Here is a 27,378-nt window from a genome sequence, read left to right on the forward strand (position 1 = left end):
CTTCTTCAGAATTTATTCTAAGTTCAAGGGTAAGCCGAGACCAGGCCTACTCCACCTCGAGTATCCAACCTGTGCACTATCGCGCTCTGCCTTTACTTTTGACTCTGCCTTCACGGTGTGCCAAGCGACCAGAGAATTAAACATAGGTTAATTGTGTGATTTTTTGGGTTCACCCTGGCAAGTACTGCGGTTATTGCTTTAGTAGGGTTTTCACCTTTCTCCCCAGCCGTCAACCCAATTTTTAACAGCACTCACTCATACTTTTGTAATACATTCATAGTCCTGTAAAAAGTGTGAGAGGTAATGAGATGTGAGAGAGGGTAATTAGATTGGAGAGTAAGTGGAAGTGCAATACATAGGCTTTCAATGCATAAAACAGTCAAATATAAACCCAATAGACACGCTGCCAACGGGCAGTTGCTACATACCCTGCATTACATCTCCTTTAAATAAAATATGGTCTTTATAAGAATCAATGCAAAAAAAGGTTTGTGAACACTGGAAAAACATATTCTTTGTGTATTTCGGGGGATATGCAGCTAATAAACACTCCTGCTAAAAGGTTTGGAAATCACTGGAAAAACACCACTGAAATCCAGACAAAAAGCAAACACTGAAAACAGAACAGCCTAACCATTTTAATGGGTTAGAATCAGTTAAAATGTAATTAGTGTAAATGCCTGAGTGCTTGTACCTTCTCTTGTGAAACACCTGCACATTGATTTCTCATTTTTTATTGGCAGCTCAACTGACAATCACCCGAAATGGAAGCATTCTTTCCTGAATAAAGGTCTGTGGTTGTCAAATGTCTGGCGCCTCTGTGCCATGAAGGTTGTTAGAAGGGGCGATCTTGGAGGTCGTGCTCACCCGACCACCCCAGGACCCCCCTCTCCCACAGATACTGCAGAGGCTTATCGTGAGGTCCCCACCGGGGAGGACTTCGAGTCTAGTATCGTACACACTGAGCTCACACCACACTTACGACCGGACACCACACCGTGGGTTTTCAACAACAAGTCCTTTATAAACAGTAAAAAGGAAGTAGCACTCTTATGTACAAAGGATCGAGGGATCACAAAGTCTTTGAGAATTCGGGAAGAGGGAAGCGGGACAGTCTTTGGCCTTTGGGCCAGTACGAGGCGTACCCTGCGCACAGCTCTCAATCCTCGAGCCGGGGGATACGGGGATGGTGGTCGTACTGGCTGCTTCACTCACGTCGAGTCGGCTCAGGGCGTGATGGTAGCGTCGATGGTCCAGCCGGACCAGAGTACTCCTCGAGCCGCGACGAGGTCAGCGGGGCTCGATCGGAGAAGTTCTCGAGGAGCCGCGACAGCGTCAGCAGGGCTCAGATGGAGACGTTCTTGAGGATGTCTAACAACATAGGAGTGACTAATCAATAATAAAAAATAAAAAGAATTGTGAGAGAGGGGAAGTGGGGTGCAGTGTGGGAACACACAAAGTTCTTTATAAAACCCTCACTCACCCGTCTATTGGGTGACATGCTTCATCATTGGGTTTCTTTCACCGGGCGGGCCGAATGCCTACCCGGTGTGCTACAACACCTGCAATTGCAGTGGAGCTGGTTTGTAAGATAAAAACAGTGTGAAATGTGATTGTGAAAAATTATTAAAAAGTGCGAACTGTAACCCGAACCAAACTTTAATAAAGGGTTAGCGTAAGCACGCCTCTAAAAAATGTTTAATGGACAGGGTATGACTGTAAATTTGAGTCAGATTGTCCCATTAAATGTATCGAATGGTCGACATGTTTCTGCTCATTTAGGCCACTTTGGCCGAGCTTTCTTCAGGACCAACAAGGAAAATGCATCCACTGGGCGGTGTACGCACGCTAAGGCGCACCCTAACCTCAGTGTTGTGCCAAAAAGTAACCAACTCACGGTTATTATTACCGGAACACCCTGGTAATTCCAGGTGTGTAAATCGGAACACCCTGGTAATTCCAGGTGTGTAAATGTGAAAGCAGGATTCGTTTCACTTCATGGGTCGGTGGCGGGGGTTTTCTTCACATCGGGAAAAGCTTTCTACCGATGGCTCCCCACCTAGTGACCTACGTGAATCACATCCATCGCATGAAGTTCTTGAGGAGCCGCAACAGCGTCAGCAGGGCTCAGATGGTTACGAGTTCAAGCTCGAGCCGCGACAGCGTCAGCAGGGCTCAGAGGTCTTTGCAAGGTCGAGCCGCGACAGCGTCAGCAGGGCTCAGGTGGTTCAGTTCCGTGTTGCAAAGAAGGAGCCGCGACAGCGTCAGCAGGGCTCAGCGTTGCAAGGTTGAGTTCTTCTTAGGATCAGCCGCGATCAGATCAGCAGGGCTTTCAGGTCCAAGATACAACTGCCCGCTAGTTGTGGGGCGGCCCTTGATATAGTCCATGGGCGCTTTGATGTCCGGACCCTCGCAGGCGGAGGTCTCAGGCCTTGGGGGCTGGTCGTTGGCGAGGTCCGGCGGTTGGCTTTTTGATCCTTTGAGGATGCGCCCGGGAATTCCCAGACGCCCAGCCGGTCTGGAGCCAGCCCTCGGGGAGGCCAGAGGTGCAATCGAAACTGGCCCACAGGGGGAGGCCAAAGGTGTGACAGAAACCAGTCTCTCAGGGGAGGCCGGAGGTGCCACCGAAACTCCCTGGCTTATCTCACTCAGGGAGCCTTTTACCCCCCCAGCCGGGACTGGCCCGGGTTTCGCTGGGGCCGGGGTCACGCTAGGCCCAGGCAGTCCCGGATCTCGGGAAGGGAAAATGGCTGCCGGGCCTTGTGGGGCATGCAGGTTCTAGGCGCTCGGAGCCGGGAGTGGGACGGGATAAGCGGGGCTGGTCGTCGGTTACGGGGTCTGGGCGTACAGGGAGCAGGACGACCAGGGAACTCTGGGTGCAAGCTACGCTAGCGGGGTGCTGAGGAACGGGGGGAACCACGCCACGAGGCCAGGTTCAACAAAGGTGTTGTTGGTGATGGATGGCTATAGATTTCAACACTTTGAAATAATATGGGCCCCTTTAAAACAGCTCATTTGTATAACAAATATCCATTCTGATGATCAGAGAGCTGTCATTAAATCCTCTGGACTTCACATCCCTCCCAAATGCCCTATGTAGTAAATGTCTGGAATAAACAACAATGGAAATGGAAACTCTACCCCAATATAACAATGATGCCTTAACCCGATCTCCGACCCATTCTTTTAATGCTCTTTACCACTTCTAAGTTGTGATCTGTCTTGGAATTCTCTATGGCTGCGCCTCTGGTTGACAATGTAAACTTGAACTGCATTATTATGGTCAATGTTTTTCCCTTAGGATCTTTAAATACTGTTGGTTGAAAGGAAAAGGCTTCCAGTTGCTTCCTGAATAATGCCAGGGGTTGTTGGATTTAAATAAGCATAGAGGCAGTTGTTCCACAAGCAAGGTACAGACACTGAGAAGCACCTGTGTAATCTGCACTTGAAACTCATTTTAGGGACAGAGAGGAGGTTGAAGTTGTTAAAGTGTAGTGGCCTGGACTGTGTGCATTTCTTGATTTTGTTCTGTAGCTGTTTAGGTGCTCATTCATCAAAGCATTGACCCATCATGCAGGCCTTTTTCCTCAAAGAACAGCAAGTGTCTAGCTCTTTTTCAATATAGAATGCATGGATTGAGATAATTTCTCAGTGAGCCTAAAAGTAAAAAAAAGGGTGGCTGTTCCTAAATGGAAAGTGAAACTTTGGGGTATGTAAAGTGAGGGGATCTTCCTGTGTTAGGAAGTGTTGACCTCACATACCCATGTGGGTGTCATGCTTCATCATTAGGCTTTTACTCCTCGTGCGGCAGGCACTGCAATGCCCTATGGGCCCCGCGAGAGGGCTCTTTGGTGAAGATTTTTTTTTGTTTTAGCCATGATGATGCGTGCAGGTGTGTGTGAATTATGGATATGAATATAGTGAGAAAAAGAGCGGTCTTAAAACTACCTAAGTGGCACCCAGGTGTATATTTAATCAGGGCACCCCTTGGCAGGATTAAAATCAGTTAAGGGTAGATTGTCAGAGCAAGGTCATGAAGGATTAGTTACTTACCTGTAATCCTAGTTCTCTTCCAGGGGTATACTCATTAAAGTCATAAGCACTGAATTATCTCCGCCCATGAGCGGGAACCCGGAACACATAACAATATACATATATATGTGTAAATATATCAAAAAGTACATAGTACTAAACTAATTATACACATATACATGTATAATAACCATAATATGCAGCCTAACATATATACATAGGCTAATAAAGCCAATATTACACACGTTCTGAAGCATGAAAATATGCTGTATATAATGCAATAAACAGGCATGAGCCCAAAATGCATTTCAAAACCATGAAAAACTTTTATTTTCATCAAAGAACCTGTTGTAAACAGTTATTAGCCTAAAAGGCTGCATATGAAAAATTGTCTGTGTACAGAAAATCAGACTGGCACCCTGCCTTTAGGGCCCAGAGAATCTGCACACTTTGCCTTTAAGGCCTCTAGGAGAACTCTGTTCCCATCATGCACCACAGGTGACAGTTAGGTCAGTTCTTTTGTACGGTACAGTAAACTTTTAGCAGGAATCTGCACTTAAAAAACTTCATAATACATATTGAAAAACACTTCAATGCTACTATTCGCCCGGGGAGGCGGGAGGGTGCTTATGACTTTAATGAGTATACCCCTGGAAGAGAACTAGGATTACAGGTAAGTAACTAATCCTTCTCTTCCAGGGGATACTCATTAATAGTCATAAGAACTGAATAGAGTAGCAAGCTCATACCCACTAGAAGCGGGCGAACAGATAAATGCATAGCTGCTCCTTTAAAAATACAGTGTTTAACTAGAAACAGCAAACACATTTCTGAGGGATGCTAGTCCCACTTGTGCATCAGTCTGCGCATCAGAATCCAAGCAGTAAACGTATGCACTGAACGCCAAGTAGCTGCTTTACATATCTCTGACATAGCCACATTCCTAAGAAGAGCTGTGGTAGCAGCTTTCCCTCTCGTAGAATGAGCCCTAGGTCTACCTGATAAAGACTTGTGGGCTAGCTGATAAGCCAGTAAGATACATGAAACTATCCATCTAGAAATGGATCTCTTGGATGCTGCCAAACCAGTATTCGTAGGACCATAGTTCACAAACAAACGGTCCGTGTGTCTCAAAGACTTTGTTTTATCTAGATAAAATTTCAAAACCCTCTTTAGATCCAATGAATGCAAAGTCCGCTCAGCCGGACTCGAAGGGTTTGGAAAGAAAGTAGGCAATGTTATGGATTGGTTAACATGAAAATCCGACACCACCTTTGGTAGAAAAGCAGGATGAGTCCTAAGCACCACTCTGTTTCCATGAAAAACTGTGTACGGTTCCTTGCAACACAGAGCCTGAATTTCGCTCACTCTACGAGCAGAAGTGATGGCTACCAGGAATGCTACTTTCCAAGATAAGTGTTGCAAAGAAGCTTTATGTATGGGCTCAAATGGTGGACCCATCAACTTAGTCAATACCACATTAAGCTCCCAAGGTGGAGAAGGAGACCTGACTGGAGGAAACACCTTCCTTAACCCCTCTAGAAAATCCTTCACCACAGGCATTCGAAAAAACGATATCTGTGTTGGCGATTTTCTATAAGCAGTTATTGCAGCAAGATGGACTTTAATAGAACTAAACTGCAAACCAGACTCAGCAAGGTACAGAAGATAAGGCAAGATCACCTGTTCTTGACCATGAATAGGGTCAAGACCCTTACTCTGACACCAAAGGTAAAAGCGTTTCCACTTAAATCCGTAGGATTGTCTTGTAGAAGGCCGCTTTGCCTCCTTAAGAATGTTCATACACTCCGGATTCAGCTGTAAATGCCCGTACTGGATGACTTCAGGAGCCATGCTGCCAAGCGCAGGGAGGGCAGATTGGGATGAAACACTCGCCCCTCCTGTTTGGACAGAAGATCCGGGCGACAAGGCAATCTCCTGTGTGGCCTGATTGACAACTGAGGAGATCTGGGAACCACCACTGCCGTGGCCACTCCGGGCAAATCAGTATCATTCTGGAGTTGGTCTTGTACATCCGGTTGATCACTGCTGGTATCAACGGTGTCGGTGGAAAGGCGTACAGCAAATTTTGACACCAGTCTATCAAAAGGGCATTCCCTTGCGACCCTTTCTGGGAGAACCTGGACGCGAAGACGGGGCATTTTGTGTTTGCCGCGTCTGCGAACAGATCGATGTCTGGTGTTCCCCAAGCCTGGAAAATGCTGTGCACGACGTCTTCGTTGAGAACCCAGTCGTGCGCTTCGACAAAGTCTCTGCTGAGGCCGTCCGCCTGTGAGTTGAGACTCCCTGGTAGGTGAACTGCTGTTATGGACAGGTCTCGTGCAAGTATCCAATGCCAGATGGTCTGGGCTTCTATGGACAGAGTCCTGGATCTGGTACCCCCCTGCTTGTTTAAGTAATACATGGTAGTTGTATTGTCTGTTTGCACCAGGAGGGGCCGAGTCTGTAGAGATGGAGCCAGAGACTTGAGAGCAAGATGGACCGCTCTGAGTTCGAGTAGATTGATGTGATATCCTTTCTCGAAGTCTGACCATAGCCCTTGTACCTGCAGAGGACCCATATGAGCCCCCCAACCTTGGAGAGAGGCGTCTGTGATCAGAGTCTGCGTTGGTGGGTCCTGATGAAAAGGAACTCCCTTCATCAAGTGTGTCTTCTTCATCCACCACCGGATGGAATCTTTTGCAGACTGTTGAAGATGAATTCGATCCTCCCAGCATCCTGTCCTCTGTTTCCACTGATCTTCCAGACACTGCTGCAGAGGACGCATCTGCAAACGTGCGTTTGGCACGATGAATATGCACGATGCCATGGACCCCAGGAGAGAGGATACTTGCCGAACTGTCGGACGTGCATACTGGAGGAGAAGCGCGCACTTCGCCTTGATAGATGACCATCTCTCCTCCGAAGGACACACGTTTTCGTTTTCTGTGTCCAGTTGTGCACCCAGGTAGTGGATCTTCTGGGTGGGATTCATTATGGACTTCTTGTAGTTGACTTGCAGACCCAACTTGAACATTAGTTGGAGGCATGTCACTAGATGCTCTTCTAGTAGCGATGGGGATGAACTCTTCAGAAGCCAGTCGTCTAAGTACGGATATATGAAAATCCGTCTCTTTCGAAGCCAAGCCGCAACTACCGCCATACATTTTGAAAATGTTCTGGGAGCTGATCTCAGGCCAAAAGGGAGTACTGAGTACTGGTAATGATGAGCCCCAACTTGGAACCTGAGGAACTTGCGATGCTTTCTCGATACCGGAATATGAAAGTAGGCATCTTTCAGATCGATGGAGCACATCCAATCCCCTTGGTGTAATTGAGGGAAGATCTGATGAAGAGCCAGCATTCGAAATTTCTCCTTCCGAATGAATTTGTTCAATCGTCTCAGATCCAGAATGGGTCTGAACTCCGTAGCTGGACCTTTTTTCTGCACGAGAAAAAAACGAGAGTACAGGCCTTGACATCTCTGATGAGATGGTACTGGTTCTATGGCGTTCTTCTTCAGAAGGACATTCGCTTCCTGTTGCAAGCGCTTTATATTCCACTGAACCATCTTTAGAGGATGCCTGACAGGAGGTGGCTTCTTGAATCTCAAAAGGTACCCGCTCTGAATAATACTCAGCACCCATCTGTCCTTTGTGATCTGTTTCCACTCGTCCAGATACCACACAATACTTCCTCCAACCGGAGTGGCACACGGTTGTGGAGGAAGCATCCGTTCATTGTTTTTGAGGCTGCTTGGTAGCAGAGGATTGCTGCCTGTTTCCATTGCCTCTGCCTCGTCCAGGTCGTCGCTGTTGGTATTGCGACCTCTGTTGATTCTGGCCTTGATTTTGCGAGGACCAATTCGTCTGTTGGCCCCTCTGCTGAAAAGATCTTTTGTCAAAGGGACGAAAATTACCCCGACGTCTAAATTATTTTTTCTTTTCAAGGCCGACTGCCTTCAGAGTGTCCAACTTCACTTTCATCTTAGACATTTCGTCGTCAGCATGAGATCCAAACAGAGTCGAACCATTAAAAGGTAAATTCACCATTTTCCTCTGAGCCTCTGGCTTCAGTCCCGTAAGGCGAAGCCAAGCAGTACGTCTAGCACAAACACCATGTGCATAGCCATGAGCTGACAGATCCGCCGCATCAGCAGCCGCACTTATACTCTGGTTAGCCACCAATCCTCCTTCTTCCACTATTTCTAGGAAGTCCTTCTGATCCTCCTTAGGAAGTTTTTCTGCAAAACGAGCTACTGAGTCCCAGAGCAGACGATCATAGCGGCCCAATAAGGCTGACGCACTGGCCACTCTCATGACCGAACCTGAGGTGTTGCACATTCTTCTCCCCAAGGAATCCATACTCTTACTATCCTTTTCAGGTGGAGCAGAAGAGGTAGATGCCGCAGAATGTGCTTTTCTGACTGCCGCCACAATAAGTGAATCTGGAGGCGGGTCAGAACGCAAAAATAAAGGATCTTCTGCTGGAGCCCTGTACTTCTTAGCAATCCTAGAAGGACCAGAACCCACCGTGGCCGGAGTTAAGAATGTTCTCATTGCTGGTTCTATCAAACCGGGCACTAACGGCAGAAGAGGTCTACCAGTCGTCTTGTGATGCAGGGTTTCAAAGATGACTGACGTTGCTATTTGAGGAACTGCCATCTTGATCTTGAACTTATTCGCCCCACGACACAACACATCATTAAATGTGCCCAAATCATCCACTGGAGACACTCTGGACGGAGGAGTAGATGAGATTGTGGGAGAATAGTCTCTATATGAAGATCTTAAAGAAGACTTAGACGACGTAGAAGATGGTGAAGGAGTTCTACTCCGCCTCTGAGGAGTTGCCGATCGCTGCCTCCTTCGTTCCCTTGAACGTGATTTCTCTCTCACTAAGGACCTCGAGCGTGATCTTCTATGCAGCTCCGTCTGAGGGACCGGAGCCCTCATCCCCATCAGTCCTGCATCTGGACGCATCTTCCAATGTCTCAGGCTTTCCAGCCACCTCGGAGACAAGTTAATAGGCCGCCCTACACGCTCAGGTGAAGCCTCAGGTGACACCTGCACAATATTCAGTCCAGTAGAAGACTTAGAGGCTCTGGAAACTACACTGTGCTCAGAAACCAATGAGCCAGATGGAGTCCGTTGTCTGGGGACCAATTGTCTGTCATCCGACACCTGCCCTGAGGTTGAGCCCGAATGAGCCACCACAGACGAGTCCTGGTGCACAACCTCTTGCCCCACCGCAGACCTGTCATCTTGCTGGTCTCGTGGAGCAGACGTATGTTCTGGACTGATGTCTGACCTCGACAAAGACCGAATTGAGGTCCGAGAGGCCGGTCTGGATAGTCTCGACGCCGACCCATGTTCAGGTGGGGGAGACCTAGACACTCTATGCTTCGAGCCCGAAGCAAACTTCGACATCGACTTATGTCGCGATGGAGACCTTGAACTTCTCTTTTTAGGTCTCGACGTCGACTCTTTCGACGCCGTCCTATCTCTCGACGTCGATCTCTTCTTCGACGACGTCGTAAGTCTCTCTCTCGACCTCGGTCTATCCTTCGACGTCGACACTTTCCTCGACGTCGACACACCATCCTTCGACGTCGACACACCATCCTTCGACGTCGACACACCTTCCTTCGACGTCGACACACCTTCCTTCGACGTCGACACACCTTCCTTCGACGTCGACACAACCTTCGACGTCGGACGCCTCTCTTCCCTCGACGTCGACTCACGAGTCTTCGACGTCGACCGTGGCGCCCCCGACGTCGTCTTTACAGCAATCGACACCAGATGTCTCGACGTCGAGAATGATTTTGACGGCGACTGTCTCGACGCTGAACCTTGCCTCACCGGCGAAGTTCTTGACGTCGACGGAGCCCTCTTCGACGTCGACGGCGAATCTGGATCTCGACGTCGACCGCACCTTTTTTGACGGCGACGTTCCCTGGAGTCGATTTTTCTTAGTTCTACCTTCTGGAGACGCTGATCTTCGACGTTTAGGATAAGAAGATGGCTTAGCAGATGATAATAAGCCCTTGGAACTCTTCTCACCACGGTTTTCTCTCTCCAGAAGGCCCAGCAACCTCATTTTCTCCCTTTCCCTTAAAGTTCTACTAGAAAGGTTGAGGCAGTGATAACAATCTTCCACCTTATGAGAAGCTGGAAGACACACCACACAAACAGAGTGTGGATCCGTTTTTGACATCTTCTTCCCACAGGAAGGACATTTGTAAAATAAAGGTGGCATTCTGACTAAAAAATCACCAACAGTTAGTCAGAACAAGATATAAAACACCACCAAAATACTCTTTTGTCAAAAAAAGGTAAGAAAAACCAACTTCTGACAGAAAAATACTACAAATGAGCAGAGCTCAAGTTCCAGGTTCCTCACAGAACAAGCCGGAAAAAAGAACTGACCTAACTGTCACCTGTGGTGCATGATGGGAACAGAGTTCTCCTAGAGGCCTTAAAGGCAAAGTGTGCAGATTCTCTGGGGCCTTAAAGGCAGGGTGCCAGTCTGATTTTCTGTACACGGACAATTTTTCATATGCAGCCTGTTAGAACCTGAGATGCCAGGTCACCTAGGGTAGTCTGGCCTAGGGGTAAGACATGCAATTCTAGAGGCACAGTGTGAAGGTTGCAGACCACCCAGCAGTAAACCCACGCAATAGCACTTAAAAAGGACACTACACCGACTTGTTAGGAAAATATGAGTTGTTTTATAAAAATAAGATTCTCTTTGGTTTAGCTCTCAGTATTCACACAGGAAAATTTACACTTAGTTCAGGAGAAATTATAACACTTGTTTGTCTGTGGAAACGGAATTACAACTCAATACATTCAACTTGTAAATATTCTTAGTCTTTCACAGTTACTAAATTGACATCTTATGCAGATTTCCTTTTGGAGATGAAAGCACAATACTTATTAATCAGGAAATTAATACAGTCTCTGACAAAGTGCTAGCTTAAATCATCAACTTTACATTACTAGAGTTTCTAGCATTTAATTAGGCAAAGTTTCTAAATATGACCTATACTCTACAACTGGTCTCAGTAATAGCAATAATACTTTTAAACGGCTATGCAAGTCATTAATTAATTCCAATAGTTAAACATGCACCATAACCATGTCTGGTAGGAAACCCTTCTAATTTCCTAGGACAGTTAACTATGAAATGTGCTTTTACTTTGCTTCTCAGAAACTCTACTCCATCAGAGGGGGCAAGCTGTCATTAATTGTCAAGAGCCAGGAGTTGATTGGGACTTTTATATTCTTTGCACCCCTCAGGTAACCAGGCTTCTTGAGATAGTCAGTTTTTTAACAGTTAAGCCCCTCGTTTTCCAGGCTCTCCACCCTCCTCCTCTCTCTTAGTTTCACCCAGTGTGGGGAGGAAACCAGACGATCAGGAGGCCTAACCAGCTCTCCCTCGCCACCCCTCACTCCTCCCTGCTTACTTGCGAGGGTGGCCAGCAGGCGGATCCTCCGCTCACCCTCTGGGCCTCAAGACGCTTCTCCTCTCCTGTTCGGCCTCCCCGCCCCCTCACAGAGGAGCGGAGACCTTCCCAGAGGCAGAACCGAAGCGCTGACACGGTGATGCAGCCTCGCAACAGGGCTGCTCCTCACCGTCAAGGATCTGTCCCTCGGCGCTCGAATCGGTCCCAGCCACTCGTCCAAACCGCCTCCTCCTCTCGGCTCTCCTCAGACGCGGACGTCGTCGACTTCCACACACGGCCTCTTCCGCGCATGCGCGGGGGTAAAGCGACTCCGCACCGGGCCTGCTCAGTTCTCGGCCCCTCCTACAAGGCAGTCCCCAGTTCAGTGGGGAATGAGCGCGCTGGCGCCTGGCATGAACACTACGCCCTCACTCTTCTCATACACTGGGACCAGGGAATTCCCCACAGGACGGCGCCTGCGTCCAGCGACGGCCTCGCTACCTCTCCTCACAGTTCCAGCGACCTCAGCGCTAATCCAGCGCTATTCTACCAGCGCAGGCTTGGGGGTCACTTTACTCAGCCTTACCCTGCTTCCGCCTCTTTTAAGGATGGCTCCTCTCCACCACTAGATTTCGCCCCAGCCAGTAAGTGATGAACTCTGGGGGGGGGGGGGGAAAGGTTCTGCCACTAAAGAAAGTCCAGGCAGCCAGTGGCAGGATACAGATGTCCACTGCACGAGGGGGGCCACAAGGATTTACCCCTACCTCTACTGAACACTGCTCAAAAAGAGCCTCTCTCTCTGCTGGGCAGAGGACTGCGCACCGCAGCACTGCAGTCTCCTTCTCCTGAAGACTTCCCCTATATTATTTAGACAAGGGGCAAGCTAGGCGCCCAGGGTCTCCAGTAACCCTCAACAGCGGGGCCAGGACAAGTAACCAAGAGGGGAGTAGTGGGGTGGATCGATAAGGCAGCTTCCCAGTCCAGGAGGTCAACCCTATGTCTAACCTTTTCCCACCCTTAGCTACAGCCTGTCCTCCAGCTGACTTCCATAGGTAGACAAAATGGCTGCCCCGCATTCCGCCTTATATAGGCTGCCCCTCAGTGGTCCAGAATGGACCAGAAGGTTCTGGAATGCCCTATACTGGTCTATGGGTAAGTCCTGGGCTTGGCAGTTAGGGCAGTTGGTAGCCACCATTTTGTGGTTCCAACTTTCCCTGTCAGAACAGGCCTCTGGGCCTGAGGTAAAAGATTATGAGGGGAAAAAAAACACCTATCCCCTTGACCAACACCTATAAAAAGTAGTAGACACAAAAATTATTAAGGGTATGAGGGGCAAAAAGGGGACAAAATAAATAATAATGAGGAGGGACTACGCAAAAAATCCAGACAGGTCTAACACGCGTCCCCCCCCAGCTGAAAGTGGGGAGAACTACCCAACCCCTTGGGAGTCCTCATCACTAAGGCGGAAATACCTGGAGAGACCGTCTGCATTGGCGTGGTCCACTCCAGGCCGATGTTCCACCCGGAAGTCCATTCCCTGTAGGGAGATGGACCACCTCAACAGCTTGGGATTTTCCCCCTTCATTTGCATCAGCCAACGAAGGGGGCGGTGGTCAGTCTGAACCAGGAAGTGCGAGCCAAAGAGGTATGGCCGCAGCTTCTTCAGAGCCCACACCACCGCAAAAGCTTCCCTCTCAATTGCACTCCACTTCTGTTCCCGGGGAAGCAGTCTCCTGGATAAGAAGACTACAGGCTGATCCAGGCCCTCTTCATTTAGTTGCGATAACACTGCCCCAATGCCATGTTCTGATGCATCTGTTTGGACAATGAACTCCTTGGAGAAATCGGGAGCCTTCAGGACCGGTGCTACACACATGGCCTGCTTCAACTTTTCAAAGGCTTGCTGACAAGCCTTTGTCCAAACTACCCGTCGAGGTTGTTTCCTGGAGGTGAGCTCTGTGAGGGGCGCTACAATAGTGCCATACCCCTTCACAAAGCGACGGTAGTAACCTGTGAGGCCCAGGAAAGCTCGGACCTCAGTCTGTGTCTTGGGGGGTTCCCAGGCCATGATTGCCTCAATCTTCGCCTGTAGGGGCTGCACTGACCCCCTACCCACCAAGTGTCCAAGGTACACAACCGACCCCTGCCCAATCTGGCATTTGCTGGCCTTGATTGTCAATCCAGCCTTTTTCAGGGCCTGGAGAACTGCTTGCAAATGTTGCAAATGGTCCTCCCAACTGCTACTGAAGACAGCAATGTCATCCAGGTAGGCAGCAGAGAAACTCTCCATTCCAGAGAGGACCTGGTTCACCAGTCGCTGAAATGTGGCAGGGGCGTTCTTGAGCCCAAAGGGCATCACACAGAACTGGAAGTGTCCCTCAGGCGTGGAGAAGGCTGACCTTTCCTTTGCTCCATCTGTCAAGGAGATCTGCCAGTACCCTGAAGTGAGGTCAAAGGTACTCAGATATTGGGCAGCTCCTAGCCGGTCAATTAACTCATCCGCCCTAGGGATTGGATGAGCATCAGTCTTTGTAACTGAGTTCAGTCCTCGGTAATCCACACAGAACCTCAGTTCTGGTGTGGTGCCCGGTGGGGCGGCTTTTGGGACTAGCACCACCGGACTGGACCAAGGGCTGTTGGAAGGTTCTATCACTCCTAGCTCCAGCATCTTGGCAACCTCGCCATGGATGCTAGCCTTCACCTTGTCCGACAGCCTGTAGGTCTTGGACTTCACTGGGGGGCTGTCTCCTGTGTCCACATCATGGGTACACAGGTGGGTTCTTCCCGGGACAAGGGAGAACAGCGAAGAGTACTGCTCCAATACCTGGCGGCAATCCTCTCGTTGCTCAGGAGTTAGGGATGGGGAGAGAATCACTCCCTCCACCGACCCATCCTTCTCTTGGGATGAAAAGAGATCCGGGAGAGGCTCGCTTTCTGCTTCCTCAGCACCATCAGTCACCAACATCAGGATGACCTCTGGCCTCTCATGGTGGGGTTTGAGGCGATTGGCATGCAGCACCCGTAGGGGCTGTCGCGGGGTCTTAAGATCCACCAAGTAAGTGGCCTTACCCTTCTTCTCCAACACCTCAAATGGGCCTGTCCAACGATCTTGAAGGGCACTTAGCTCTCCAGGTTCCATCACCCATACTGTCTGGCCAGGCTCCAACTCCACCGGGTGAGCATTTTGGTCGTACCATTCCTTCATGACTGCCTGACTGGCCTCCAAGTTGTCAGAAGCCTGCTTCCACAACTTGGCCATCTGGCTTCTGAAGGCCAGCATGTAGCTCACCACATCCTGAGGAGGTTTTCTGGGAGACTTCTCCCATCCATCCTTCACCAGGCTGAGAGGCCCACGCACAGGGTGCCCATACAACAATTCAAAAGGGCTGAAGCCCACTCCCTTCTGCGGCACCTCTCTGTAAGAGAACAGCAAGCAAGGCAGGAGGACGTCCCACTTCCTCCGTAAGCTCTCCGGCAGACTTCTTATCATGCCCTTCAGGGTCTTATTAAACCTCTCAACCAGTCCATTGGACTGGGGGTGATAAGGAGTGGTGAACCGGTAGGTCACTCCACACTCCTTCCACATTGTCCGCATGTAAGCTGACAGGAAGTTAGTCCCCCTGTCGGACACAACCTCCTTGGGGAATCCTACACGGGTAAAGATTCCCATCAGGGCCCTAGCCACCACAGGTGCAGTAACAGTCCTCAGAGGGATGGCCTCTGGGTACCGTGTGGCATGATCCACCAGAACCAGGATAAACCTGTGACCAGCTGTTGTTGGTGGATCCAATGGCCCTACAATGTCGATGCCCACCCTTTCAAAGGGGGTGCTAACGACTGGAAGTGGTTCCAAGGGAGCCTTTAGCTTCACCCCTGTTTTCCCACTGGCCTGGCAGGATACACATGTCCTACAGTATGTGTTGGACGCCACTTTCATCTGAGGCCAGTAGAAGTGGAGGACAAGCCGTGCAAAGGTCTTGTCCTGGCCTAAGTGTCCTGCCAGTGGTATCGCATGAGCCAATTCCAGCAGAAAGGCTCGGTATTGCTGCGGGACCACCAAGGCCCTTGATGAGCCAGGTAGAGGTACCTTGGGTTCACTGTAGAGGAGTCCATCCTCCCAGTAAATATGGTGGTGTCCCGTAGCGTCTCCTGCTGCCTGGGCTTCAGCCTGACGCCTCAGTCCCTCAAGGGTAGGGCACTCCCTCTGCCCCTTACAGAATTCCTCTCTGGTAGGTCCTCCCTCCACATGCCATTCAGCAGGGATGGGTAAATCCTCCAGAGAGTCTACTCCCCCCTCCATGGACTCCTGGCCTACCACCGCAGGTGGCCGATCTGTCACATGGGGCGTGGAAGCCGAAGCAGGCTGTCCCTGTCTCCGAGTCTGTCCCTTTTTGGCAGCGGGTTGGGCCATTGTTCCAGGCTCCAACCCAGGCGAACTCCCTCTCCGGGCAGTCACAGACCGTGTGCTTACACAGGCCAAGTCAGGTGTACCCAGCATCGCAGAATGCGTCCGGTATTCCACCTCTCTCGAAGTGTTGTGCTCCATGTCATTCCCCAACACACAATCAACTGGCACAGCAGGGCTTACGGCAACTCGAAGTGAACCTGCAACCCCCTCCCACTCAAAGGGAACCTCAGCCACTGGATAGTGGCCCATTCTGCCGTCAGCCATCGCGGCGGGGTGGAGTACATTTGGAACAACCTGCTCTGGAGACACCAGTTGACTTCTCACCATAGTCATACTGGCTCCTGTATCTCTCAGAGCCTCCCCTCTTTGGCCATTGATGGTAACCCATTGCCCATACTTTGTAGTATTTGGGGGCACCTGGATCTTTGGAACCATCTCCCGCTCTCCCAGGGACACTAAGGTGACACCCGCCCACTCACCCCCCTTATCTAAAGGCAACTCCTCCCCGAGCGCTACACTAGCTACTCCCGGTGACTTTCCTCCGGTGGGAGGGGGTGGTCTCTTTGGGCATCTGGCATCCCCCTTATAATGTCCAACACCACCACATTCAAAACAGTGGAGAACCCTTGGCTGCTGGCTTTGGCCAGGATTAGGGTTTCTGGGCGGGTTTGCCCTAGGGGTGAAACCTGCTCCCTTACCTTGGGAAATTATTTTGGGGACCTTTGGAGAACTCCTTCTTTTTATCTCCCCCCTCCTTCTTCTGGGGGGCGCCCTGTCCGGCTTTTTGAGAATCCCCTCCAGTCCTCTTTGAGGACACCCGGGTACTTGCCAAAGTGTCCGCCTCCTCTGCAAGCTTCCGGGGATCGGTCAGCTTGCTGCCACCAGGTGTTGGCGCAACTCGGGAAAACATTTCTCGAGGAGGTGTTCTTTCAAAAATAGATTGTACAGCCCCTCATAATCTTTCACCTCGCTGCCCTTGACCCAACCCTCCAAAGCTTTCTTGGCGTAGTCTAAAAAGTCTACCCAATTCTGGGTACTCAGTTTGTGACTTCCCCTAAATTTCTGTCTGTACCTTTCAGGGGTAAGTCCAAACTTCTTCACCAGTGCCACCTTCATGGTAGGGTAGTGGGTTTGCTCATCCTGCTCCAGAGCCAACAAGGTGTCTCTGCCAGCAGGGGGCATGTATTTATACAGCCCACCTCCCCAGTGAGTTTCTAAGATCCCATGAGCCCTTAAAGAAACTTCGTAGGCGGCCAGCCATTTGGCAATGTCATCTCCTGGGGTGTAACTAGCGATGACATCTTTGGGTAAATAGGGTCTGGGTTCCCTGGTGTTCACTTTATTTTCGCTGCCACCATTATCTGGATTGGGAGGCCTTTGTATTAAGGCTTGTAGGTCCATCTCTTTGATGGTTCGCTCATGGGCTAACCTCCTTTCCTCCCTTTCCATCTCCATCCTAGCTAATTCCAACTTCATCCTCCTCTCCTCCCTCCTATCTTCTAGCTCGGCGTCAGTTAAACCCCTGTCTGAGACGCTGCTGCTCGCCCTCGAAGGTATCCTGGGACCTGTCAGCAGATTCCCCCTTCCAGCTTGGTTCAACATTGCAGTCTCAAGGACAGTGTCCCCGTCACTCTCTTCAGTTTCTGGTTCCTCCCTTAAATGAGCTTCCACCCATGCCCTTATGCTTGTCAGCAACTCGCCTTTCTTGGCACCTTTATTAAAGAATACCCCTTGTTGCTGACACCATTCTCTGAGTTGGGCCACAGTATTGGCTTCTAGCTCTTTAAAATTCAATTCCATCTTTCACTATGGAATAAAATCAACACACAGGAGAAAACCAAGAAGTGACCTGAGGTTAACCTCCACCCACCACCAGAAATAAATTTAGAAAAAACAAAATTCAAATTAGGAGGGCCGCAAGGAGAAAACTCCTGGTGTAGGTCAGTGTATTGCGTTGAATTACTAATGAGTAGCTGCAACCAAGTCAGTATCCCACCGCTAGGCACCAAATGTTAGAACCTGAGATGCCAGGTCACCTAGGGTAGCCTGGCCTAGGGGTAAGACATGCAATTCTAGAGGCACAGTGTGAAGGTTGCAGACCACCCAGCAGTAAACCCACGCAATAGCACTTAAAAAGGACACTACACCGACTTGTTAGGAAAATATGAGTTGTTTTATAAAAATAAGATTCTCTTTGGTTTAGCTCTCAGTATTCACACAGGAAAATTTACACTTAGTTCAGGAGAAATTATAACACTTGTTTGTCTGTGGAAACGGAATTACAACTCAATACATTCAACTTGTAAATATTCTTAGTCTTTCACAGTTACTAAATTGACATCTTATGCAGATTTCCTTTTGGAGATGAAAGCACAATACTTATTAATCAGGAAATTAATACAGTCTCTGACAAAGTGCTAGCTTAAATCATCAACTTTACATTACTAGAGTTTCTAGCATTTAATTAGGCAAAGTTTCTAAATATGACCTATACTCTACAACTGGTCTCAGTAATAGCAATAATACTTTTAAACTGCTATGCAAGTCATTAATTAATTCCAATAGTTAAACATGCACCATAACCATGTCTGGTAGGTAACCCTTCTAATTTCCTAGGACAGTTAACTATGAAATGTGCTTTTACTTTGCTTCTCAGAAACTCTACTCCATCAGAGGGGGCAAGCTGTCATTAATTGTCAAGAGCCAGGAGTTGATTGGGACTTTTATATTCTTTGCACCCCTCAGGTAACCAGGCTTCTTGAGATAGTCAGTTTTTTAACAGTTAAGCCCCTCGTTTTCCAGGCTCTCCACCCTCCTCCTCTCTCTTAGTTTCACCCAGTGTGGGGAGGAAACCAGACGATCAGGAGGCCTAACCAGCTCTCCCTCGCCACCCCTCACTCCTCCCTGCTTACTTGCGAGGGTGGCCAGCAGGCGGATCCTCCGCTCACCCTCTGGGCCTCAAGACGCTTCTCCTCTCCTGTTCGGCCTCCCCGCCCCCTCACAGAGGAGCGGAGACCTTCCCAGAGGCAGAACCGAAGCGCTGACACGGTGATGCAGCCTCGCAACAGGGCTGCTCCTCACCGTCAAGGATCTGTCCCTCGGCGCTCGAATCGGTCCCAGCCACTCGTCCAAACCGCCTCCTCCTCTCGGCTCTCCTCAGACGCGGACGTCGTCGACTTCCACACACGGCCTCTTCCGCGCATGCGCGGGGGTAAAGCGACTCCGCACCGGGCCTGCTCAGTTCTCGGCCCCTCCTACAAGGCAGTCCCCAGTTCAGTGGGGAATGAGCGCGCTGGCGCCTGGCATGAACACTACGCCCTCACTCTTCTCATACACTGGGACCAGGGAATTCCCCACAGGACGGCGCCTGCGTCCAGCGACGGCCTCGCTACCTCTCCTCACAGTTCCAGCGACCTCAGCGCTAATCCAGCGCTATTCTACCAGCGCAGGCTTGGGGGTCACTTTACTCAGCCTTACCCTGCTTCCGCCTCTTTTAAGGATGGCTCCTCTCCACCACTAGATTTCGCCCCAGCCAGTAAGTGATGAACTCTGGGGGGGGGGGGGGGAAAGGTTCTGCCACTAAAGAAAGTCCAGGCAGCCAGTGGCAGGATACAGATGTCCACTGCACGAGGGGGGCCACAAGGATTTACCCCTACCCCTACCTCTACTGAACACTGCTCAAAAAGAGCCTCTCTCTCTGCTGGGCAGAGGACTGCGCACCGCAGCACTGCAGTCTCCTTCTCCTGAAGACTTCCCCTATATTATTTAGACAAGGGGCAAGCTAGGCACCCAGGGTCTCCAGTAACCCTCAACAGCGGGGCCAGGACAAGTAACCAAGAGGGGAGTAGTGGGGTGGATCGATAAGGCAGCTTCCCAGTCCAGGAGGTCAACCCTATGTCTAACCTTTTCCCACCCTTAGCTACAGCCTGTCCTCCAGCTGACTTCCACAGGTAGACAAAATGGCTGCCCCGCATTCCGCCTTATATAGGCTGCCTCTCAGTGGTCCAGAATGGACCAGAAGGTTCTGGAATGCCCTATACTGGTCTATGGGTAAGTCCTGGGCTTGGCAGTTAGGGCAGTTGGTAGCCACCATTTTGTGGTTCCAACTTTCCCTGTCAGAACAGGCCTCTGGGCCTGAGGTAAAAGATTATGAGGGGAAAAAAAACACCTATCCCCTTGACCAACACCTATAAAAAGTAGTAGACACAAAAATTATTAAGGGTATGAGGGGCAAAAAGGGGACAAAATAAATAATAATGAGGAGGGACTACGCAAAAAATCCAGACAGGTCTAACACAGCCTTTTAGGCTAATAACTGTTTACAACAGGTTCTTTGATGAAAATAAAAGTTTTTCATGGTTATGAAATGCATTTTGGGCTCATGCCTGTTTATTGCATTATATACAGCATATTTTCATGCTTCAGAACGTGTGTAATATTGGCTTTATTAGCCTATGTATGTATGTTAGGCTGCATATTATGGTTATTATACATTTATATGTGTATAATTAGTTTAGTACTATGTACTTTTTGATATATTTACACATATATATGTATATTGTTATGTGTTCCGGGTTCCCGCTCATGGGCGGAGATAATTCAGTGCTTATGACTATTAATGAGTATCCCCTGGAAGAGAAGTGTGACAGTCTGGTGTGTGGTGTTTAGAAGCTTAGGTTGATATTTTTCATGCCTTATTGGACCAGGAGCGAACGTGGTTGTTCTTCAGGACCAAAGAAATTAGATCCCCTGCCCTTACTTGGGCAGGGTTTGGAACGTTAAAACAGGGTTATGTATAACAATCTATAGTGGTGAGGCAAAAGGTCAAAGTACCTAAGAGTTGATCACCCTATCGTGATCTCCTAATTCTATCCAAATCGACAACTGGAAGTACTTTCAGGAAGGCAGGGAAAGGGGTAGGTCGAACGTTATCCTCTGCGTCGGACTGATCGATAACGCAGTATCTACGTGGTCTTCTGCCTTGAGTGCCTTGATCTAAGGCACTCAAAGTCCTGTCGATTTGGGTTGGATTTTGAGATTGCAATAGGGTGATCAACTCTTAGGTACTACTGAACTTTGCCACCCTCTTTTGTTATGTTTATATCTCTACTGAGGAGCATGGGTGCTGGAGCTTGAACTGCTCCTTGTCCCCCCTCATATTGTGATTAAAGACTCTACTAGACAAACACAAGAGGCCTGTTTCTAGGTTATGAGGGTGACCTACAACATTAAGCTAAACACATAATCAATATTATAAAATTATGTATGACCATGTAAAATAAATAGTGCTAGATTTTCTTAAAAATGGACATAGCAATCAATACGGAGTAGTGGATTGAGTACTCTGCAGGACCAGGAATTGTAGCGGAGTTGTACTTATTTGTGAAGCATCTACTTCCAGCAGTTTGAGACAAATGGCAGAACTACAGAGTGCATGTGCCATTTCAACCATCCATGATATCACACTGACTTCTTTGAAGTTTGATGACTAACAACATTGTGTATTTCTCTGACAGTTTTCCACACTGCAGTCGGTTTCATGCAAGTAAGTCATAATTTATTTTTCTTTAAAGAACTCAGTACTGAAAGGCACCAACACTTTTGAAAAGTTATGGTCCAGTATAATTTATGATTAACACGAATTTCAAACCCAAAATCACACCCACAGGCAGTGACTATACTACAAGAAATAAAATAATGTAATTTCAGACACCACATAATTTTGTTGGTTGATTCTTTTGACAGAGACGTCTATTGAACAGAAAGTGTTTTGATGTAAGTTGGGGCACACTACAATTACAGACATTTCAGCAGATGAAAAGCATTTTAACAAGTTAATACTTAGAAGTTAATATTTAATGGAATGCATGCTCGAAATAAAGCAATATCCTGCCAGAAAGATCAGCTAAATAAGTTAGAAACTGCATGAGTCCTTACCCGTGGCACCTAGTGGATGCCCTTTTGAAATCAGGCCGCCGCTGGGATTGATGACCCATCTCCCGCCATATGTGTTGTCTCCTCTATCGATAAGCTCTCCTGCCTTTCCTATAAAACATGTGAACATGTGAACTGCTATTAAGATACATGGACGAGTGCACAGGCAAAGGAACAAATGCACAATACAACAGTACAGGCTAAACATGACACACATTACAAGAACACTACTCTAAAGAAAAAAACCCTAATGCTATGGTGTTTATGAGCAAACCTAGTGTTTGAGCAGGTTGGGCTGTGGCTCCTTTACTCCTGGGTCCAGGGGCCGACCTACTATGGGTCCTGAGCTACTGGTACCACCTCAGCACTTAACTTTCAGTGGTAGCGCAGGTCGAGCAGATCCAAGGCTTCTTGAGGGAGAGGAAGACACAGGGTAAACACAGCCTCACAATTTAAAATACGGGCAAGCAGCATCAATAAATAATTATCCAGTCATTTCCTTGCTTTTATTAACAAGCATTGGCATAGCCAATAGGTCTCGCTTTTGGGACCTTCTAAGTATTTAGTTATGCAGCACAATATCCTTGGTGCAACCACATCAACTGTTGCGTGGCTAAACACTTGTAAGGTCACAAAGGCGAGACCTATTGGCTATGCCAATTCTTGGTGTGGTTGTGTGTGGGTGTGTGTGTGTGTATGTGTGGTTTGGTGTGGTTGTGTGTGTGGATGTGTGTGTGTGTGGTTGTGTGTGTGGTTGTGGGTGTGTGGTTGTGTGTGTGTGGTTGTGTGCGTGTGGTTGTGTGTGTGGTTGTGTGTGTGGTTGTGTGTGGTTGTGTGTGTGTGGTTGTGTGTGTGTGTTTTGTTGTGTTTGTGGTTGTGTGTAGTGTGTGTGTGGTTGTGTGTGTGTGGTTGTGTGTGTGTGGTTGTGTGTGTGTGGTTGTGTGTGTGTGTGTGGTTGTGTGTGGGTGTGGGGTTGTGTGTGTGTGGTTGTGTGTGTGGTTGTGTGTGTGGTTGAGTGTGTGGGTGTGGTTGTCTGTGCGGTTGGGTGGTTGTGTGTGTGGTTGTGTGTGTGTGGTTGTATCTGTGGTTGTGTCGTTGTGGTTGTGCGTGTGTGGTTGTGTGTGTGTGGTTGAGTGTGTGGTTGAGTGTGTGTGTGGTTGTGTGTGGTTGTGTGTGTGTGGTTGTGTGTGGTGTGTGTGAGGTTGTGTGTGTGTGTGGTTGCGTGTATGTGGTTGTGTGTGTGTGGTTGTGTGTGTGGTTGTGTGTGTGTAGTTGTGGTTGAGTGTGGTTGTGTGTGTGTGGTTGGGTGGTTGTGTGTGTGGTTGTGTGTGGTTGTGTGTGAGGTTGTGTGTGTGTGGTTGTGTGTGTGTGGTTGTGTGTGTGTGGTTGTGTGTGTGTGGTTGTGTGTGTGTGGTTGTGTGTGTGGTTGTGTGTGTGTGGTTGTGGTTGTGTGTGGTTATGTGTGTGGTTGTGTGTGGTTGTGGGTGTGGTTGTGAGTTTGTGGTTGGGTGTTTGTGTGGTATGTGTGGTTGTGTGTGCTTGTGTGTGTGGTTGTGTGTTTCGTTGTGGTTGTGTGTGTGCTTGTGTGTGTGCTTGTGTGTGTTGTGGTTGTGTGGTTGTGGTGTGGTGGTTGTGGTGGTTGTGGGTGTGGCTGTGGATGTGTGTGTGTGGTTGGGTGGTTGCGTGTGGTTGTATGTGTGGTTGTGGTGTGTGGTTGTGTGTGTGGTTGTGTGTGTGGTTGTGTGTGTGGTTATGTGTGCGGTTGTGGTTGTGTGTGGTTGTGTGTGTGGTTCTTTGTGTGGTTGTGTGTGTGGTTGTGTGTGTGGTTGTGTGTGTGGTTGTGTGTGTGGCTGTGTGTGTGGTTGTGTGTGTGGTTGTGTGTGTGGCTGTGTGTGTGGTTGTGTGTGTGTGGTTGTGTGTGTGGTTGGGGGTGGGTTTTGTTGGTGTGGTTGTGTGTGGTTGTGGTTGTATGTGTGGCTATGTGTGTGTGGTTGTGAGTGTGGTTGTGTATGTGTGGTTGTGTGTGTGGTTATGTGTGTGGTTGTGGTTGTGTGTGTGGTTGTGGTTGTGTGTGTGCGGTTGTGTATGTGTGGTTGTGTGTGTGGTTATGTGTGCGGTTGTGGTTGTGTATGTGGTTGTGCGAGTGGTTGTGGTTGTGTGTGTGGTTGTCTGTGTGGTTGTGTGTGTATGTGGTTCTGTGTGTGTGGTTGTATGTGTGGTTGTGGTTGTGTGTGGTTGTGGTTGTGTGTGTGCAGTTGTGTATGTGTGGTTGTGTGGTTGGTTATGTGTGCGTTTGTGGTTGTGTGTGCGGTTGTGTGAGTGGTTGTGTGTGTGGTTGTGTGTGTGGTTGTGTGTGGTTGTGTGTGTATGTGGTTGTGTGTGGTTGTGTGTGTATGTGGTTGTGTGTGTGTTGTGTGTGTGTTGTGTGTGTGTGGTTGTGGGTGGTTGTGGGTGGGGTTGTGGATGTGGTTGTTTGTGTGGTTGTGTGTGGTTGTGTGTGTGTGTGGTTGTGTGTGTGGTTGTGTGGTTGTGTGTGTGGTGTTGTGGTTGTGTGTGTGGTTGTGTGTGTGGTTGTGGGTAGGGTTGAGGGTGTGGTTGTGTGGGTGTGTTTGTGTGTGTGGTTGTGTGTGTGTGTGGTTGTGTGTGTGTGTGTGTGGTTGTGTGTGTGTGGTTGTGTGTGTGTGTGTGGTTGTGTGTATGTGTGGTTGTGTGTATGTGTGGTTGTGTGTGTGTGTGGTTGTGGTTGTGCGTGTGTGGTTGTGTGTGGGTGTGGTTGTGTGTGGGTGTGGTTGTGTGTGGTTATGGGTGTGGTTGTGGGTGTGGTTGTGGTTGGATGGTTGTGTGTGTGGTTGTGTGTGTGTGGTTGTGTGTGTGGTTGTGTGTGTGTGGCTGTGTGTGTGTTGTGTTTGTGTGTGTGTTGGTGTGTGTGTGGTTGTGTGTGGGTGTGTGTGGGTGGTTGTGTGTGTGGTTGTGTGTGTGGTTGTGGTTGTGTGTGGTTGTGTGTGTGTGTTGGTGTGTGTGTGGTTGTGTGTGTGGTTGTGTGTGGGTGGGTGTGGTTCTGTGTGGGTGTGTGTGTGGTTGTGGGTGTGTGGGTGTGTGTTTGGGTGGGTGTGTGTGGTTGTATGTGTGGTTGTGGTTGTGGTTGCGTGTGTAGTTGTGGTAGTGTGTGTGGTTGTGGGTGTAGTTGTTTGTGTGTGGTTGTGTGCTTGTGTGTGGTTGTATGTGTGGTTGTTTGTGTGTGGTTGTGTGCTTGTGTGTGGTTGTATGTGTGGTTGTGTGTGGTTGTGTGTGTGGGTGTGTGCGTGTGGTTGTGTGTGTGTGTCTGTGTGTGTGTGGTTGTGTGTGTGGCTGTAGGTGTGGTTGTGGGTTTGGCTGTAGGTGTGGTTGTGGGTTTGGTTGTGGGTGTGGTTGTGGGTGTGGTTGGGTGGTTGTGGTTGTGTGTGGTTGTGTGTGTGTGGTTGTGGTTGTGTGTGGTTGTGGGTGTGGTTGTGGTTGTGTGTGGTTGTGGTTGTGGTTGTGTGGGTGTGTGTGTGTGTGGTTGTGTGGGGTTGTGTGTGTGGTTGTGGTTGTGTGTGGTTGTGTGTGGTTGTGTGTGTGTGGTTGTGTGTGTGGGTGTGTGTGTGGGTGTGTGTGTGTGTGTGTGTGTGTGGGTGTGTGGTTGTGGGTGTGGGTGTGGTTGTGGGTATGAGTGTGTGGTTGGGTGGTTGTGTGTGTGGTTATGGTTGTGTCAGTGGTTGTGGTTGCATGTGTGGTTGTGGAAGTGTGTGTGGTTGTGGGTGTGGTTGTGTGGGTGTGGTTGGGTGGTTGTATGTGGTTGTGTGTGTGGTTGTGTGTCTGGTAGTGTGTGGTTGTGTGTGTGGTTGTGGTTGTGTGTGTGGTTGTGTGTGTGTGTGGTTGTGTGTGTGTGTGGTTGAATGTGTCTCCTGCGGCCAGAGGGAGAGACACAGGTGCACTGTCACTTGCCACCAGAGCCGGTCACACATGGCAACCAAACCCCTGTGGACAGATCCGTGCCCCGGAGGCCCCGATCTGAAGGCACAGCCTGTTCTTGCCCGCTTCCTTCATTATTTGGTTTTTTTTGCATTGAGTTGTGTGTCTGTGTTCATCTCCCATAAGGCATGCTTCGCTTTGCACACATTACTGACTCCTTTGCGAGTATCTTGGATACTGGGGCCCGGCTTGGGGAGCCAAAAGCTAATTGATAATAATGAAGAGAAAGGAGTCAGCCAGCATGGCGGGGGTAGCGCAGCATATGGGGAATAAGCGCCCCCTGCCACTCAATATTCACGTTTTCTAAAATATTAATGAAATTGCGGCAACCTGCAGCTATGAGTTACAGCTTGTGAGCGGACTGGAAAAATGCAGGCCGCCAGGGGAGTGTCACGGAAAGGGCGGGGACACACCATGGGCGGAAATCGGGAGTCGACGATGATTCTCCACGAATTATCAATTTAAAAAAAAGACCTCAGAGAGGATGCTGGTCTATATAACACTGGCGATGTAGGTGTCAATAAAACCTTGAATGCATTCTTACCATTTGTCTATTGTGCAAGTTGAAACATAGGACAAAATGGACCGGCTCCATTAAATGTTTTCTTTGTGCAGAATGTAAAATATTAAAGCAATTGTTTTTAGCTATTATTTTGCTGGGGGATTGGGGTGCCGTATGGCTGGTGGTTCACATTTGGGGAACTTTACATGCGGTTGAGCTGCGAAGTTCCCCACCACACCTAAACAGCTCCGTGCATTAGTTCAATGGGAGTTTTACCATTATGTCTTAGAGTGGAGCATTAGTTATAGCGCGCGTTGCTGGTGACCGAACAAGCGGTCAATAATCAGATTGCCGTCTTAGAATGAAAAAAATCCTATTGGTTGAAAGTGGAGCCACAACAACCTGAAACCTTTATTCCGTCATACTTGTGCATAGGGAGTTGTGCAAGACAGTCTGCCGGATCCGTAAGCCCACACGATAAAGACTCCTAAGGCCTTATTGCCAGGACTGGTGCAAAGTCCCGTTCCAGTGGGTTTGATTATTCACTGGGCAGAGTGGGGATTCAGCGAGACGTCACTCAGTTATCCCGGGAGAAGGCTTGCGTACACATTCAATGGGATTAACCCATTAGTGAGTCTCCGGCAAAATCGTTCAGTTTTTTTTCCTTGGAAAAATCTGAAAGATTCACTGGGACAGACCCCTACAGTTACTGACTGAACTAAGCCTGTCCGTGGATTCACTGGGATATATTGACACGCCAGAGATTCACGAGGCAGGCTAGCACTGAGTTTCACTGAGCCGGACTGCCGAGGGATTCACAAGGGCGGCAAGACTGAGAAAGGGACAGGCATCGTTCAAGGATGTTCACCAGTCACACTTCTGTCGCCTTGCAACACCTAAAGCGGGCAGAGCTCACGGAGGAAATGTAGCAACAAAAGTGGGCGACGCTTTTAAGATACTAATGCGAACGGGAGTTGTGCCCGCGCGATAGTGAAAGAGATCGCGCGTGCTTGTGCGCATGAGAGTAAGCTGGTCACCGCTTTGGAAGCACTTCCAAAAGCC

At 49.0% G+C, this 27,378-nt stretch overlaps 1 protein-coding gene across 1 annotated transcript in view; it reads right to left on the reverse strand.

Annotated features, from left to right (window-relative positions):
• Positions 1 to 27,378, reverse strand: part of SCP2 (sterol carrier protein 2) — a 336,550-nt gene that overhangs the window by 96,236 nt on the left and 212,936 nt on the right. The window contains exon 11 of the mRNA XM_078670520.1: positions 21,828 to 21,935. Coding sequence (XP_078526646.1) covers positions 21,828 to 21,935 — 108 coding nt within the window. The remainder of the gene's footprint in view (positions 1 to 21,827; positions 21,936 to 27,378) is intronic.

This window comes from Lissotriton helveticus, chromosome 1_2, assembly GCF_964261635.1.
Source record: "Lissotriton helveticus chromosome 1_2, aLisHel1.1, whole genome shotgun sequence".
Lineage (NCBI taxonomy): Eukaryota > Metazoa > Chordata > Amphibia > Caudata > Salamandridae > Lissotriton > Lissotriton helveticus.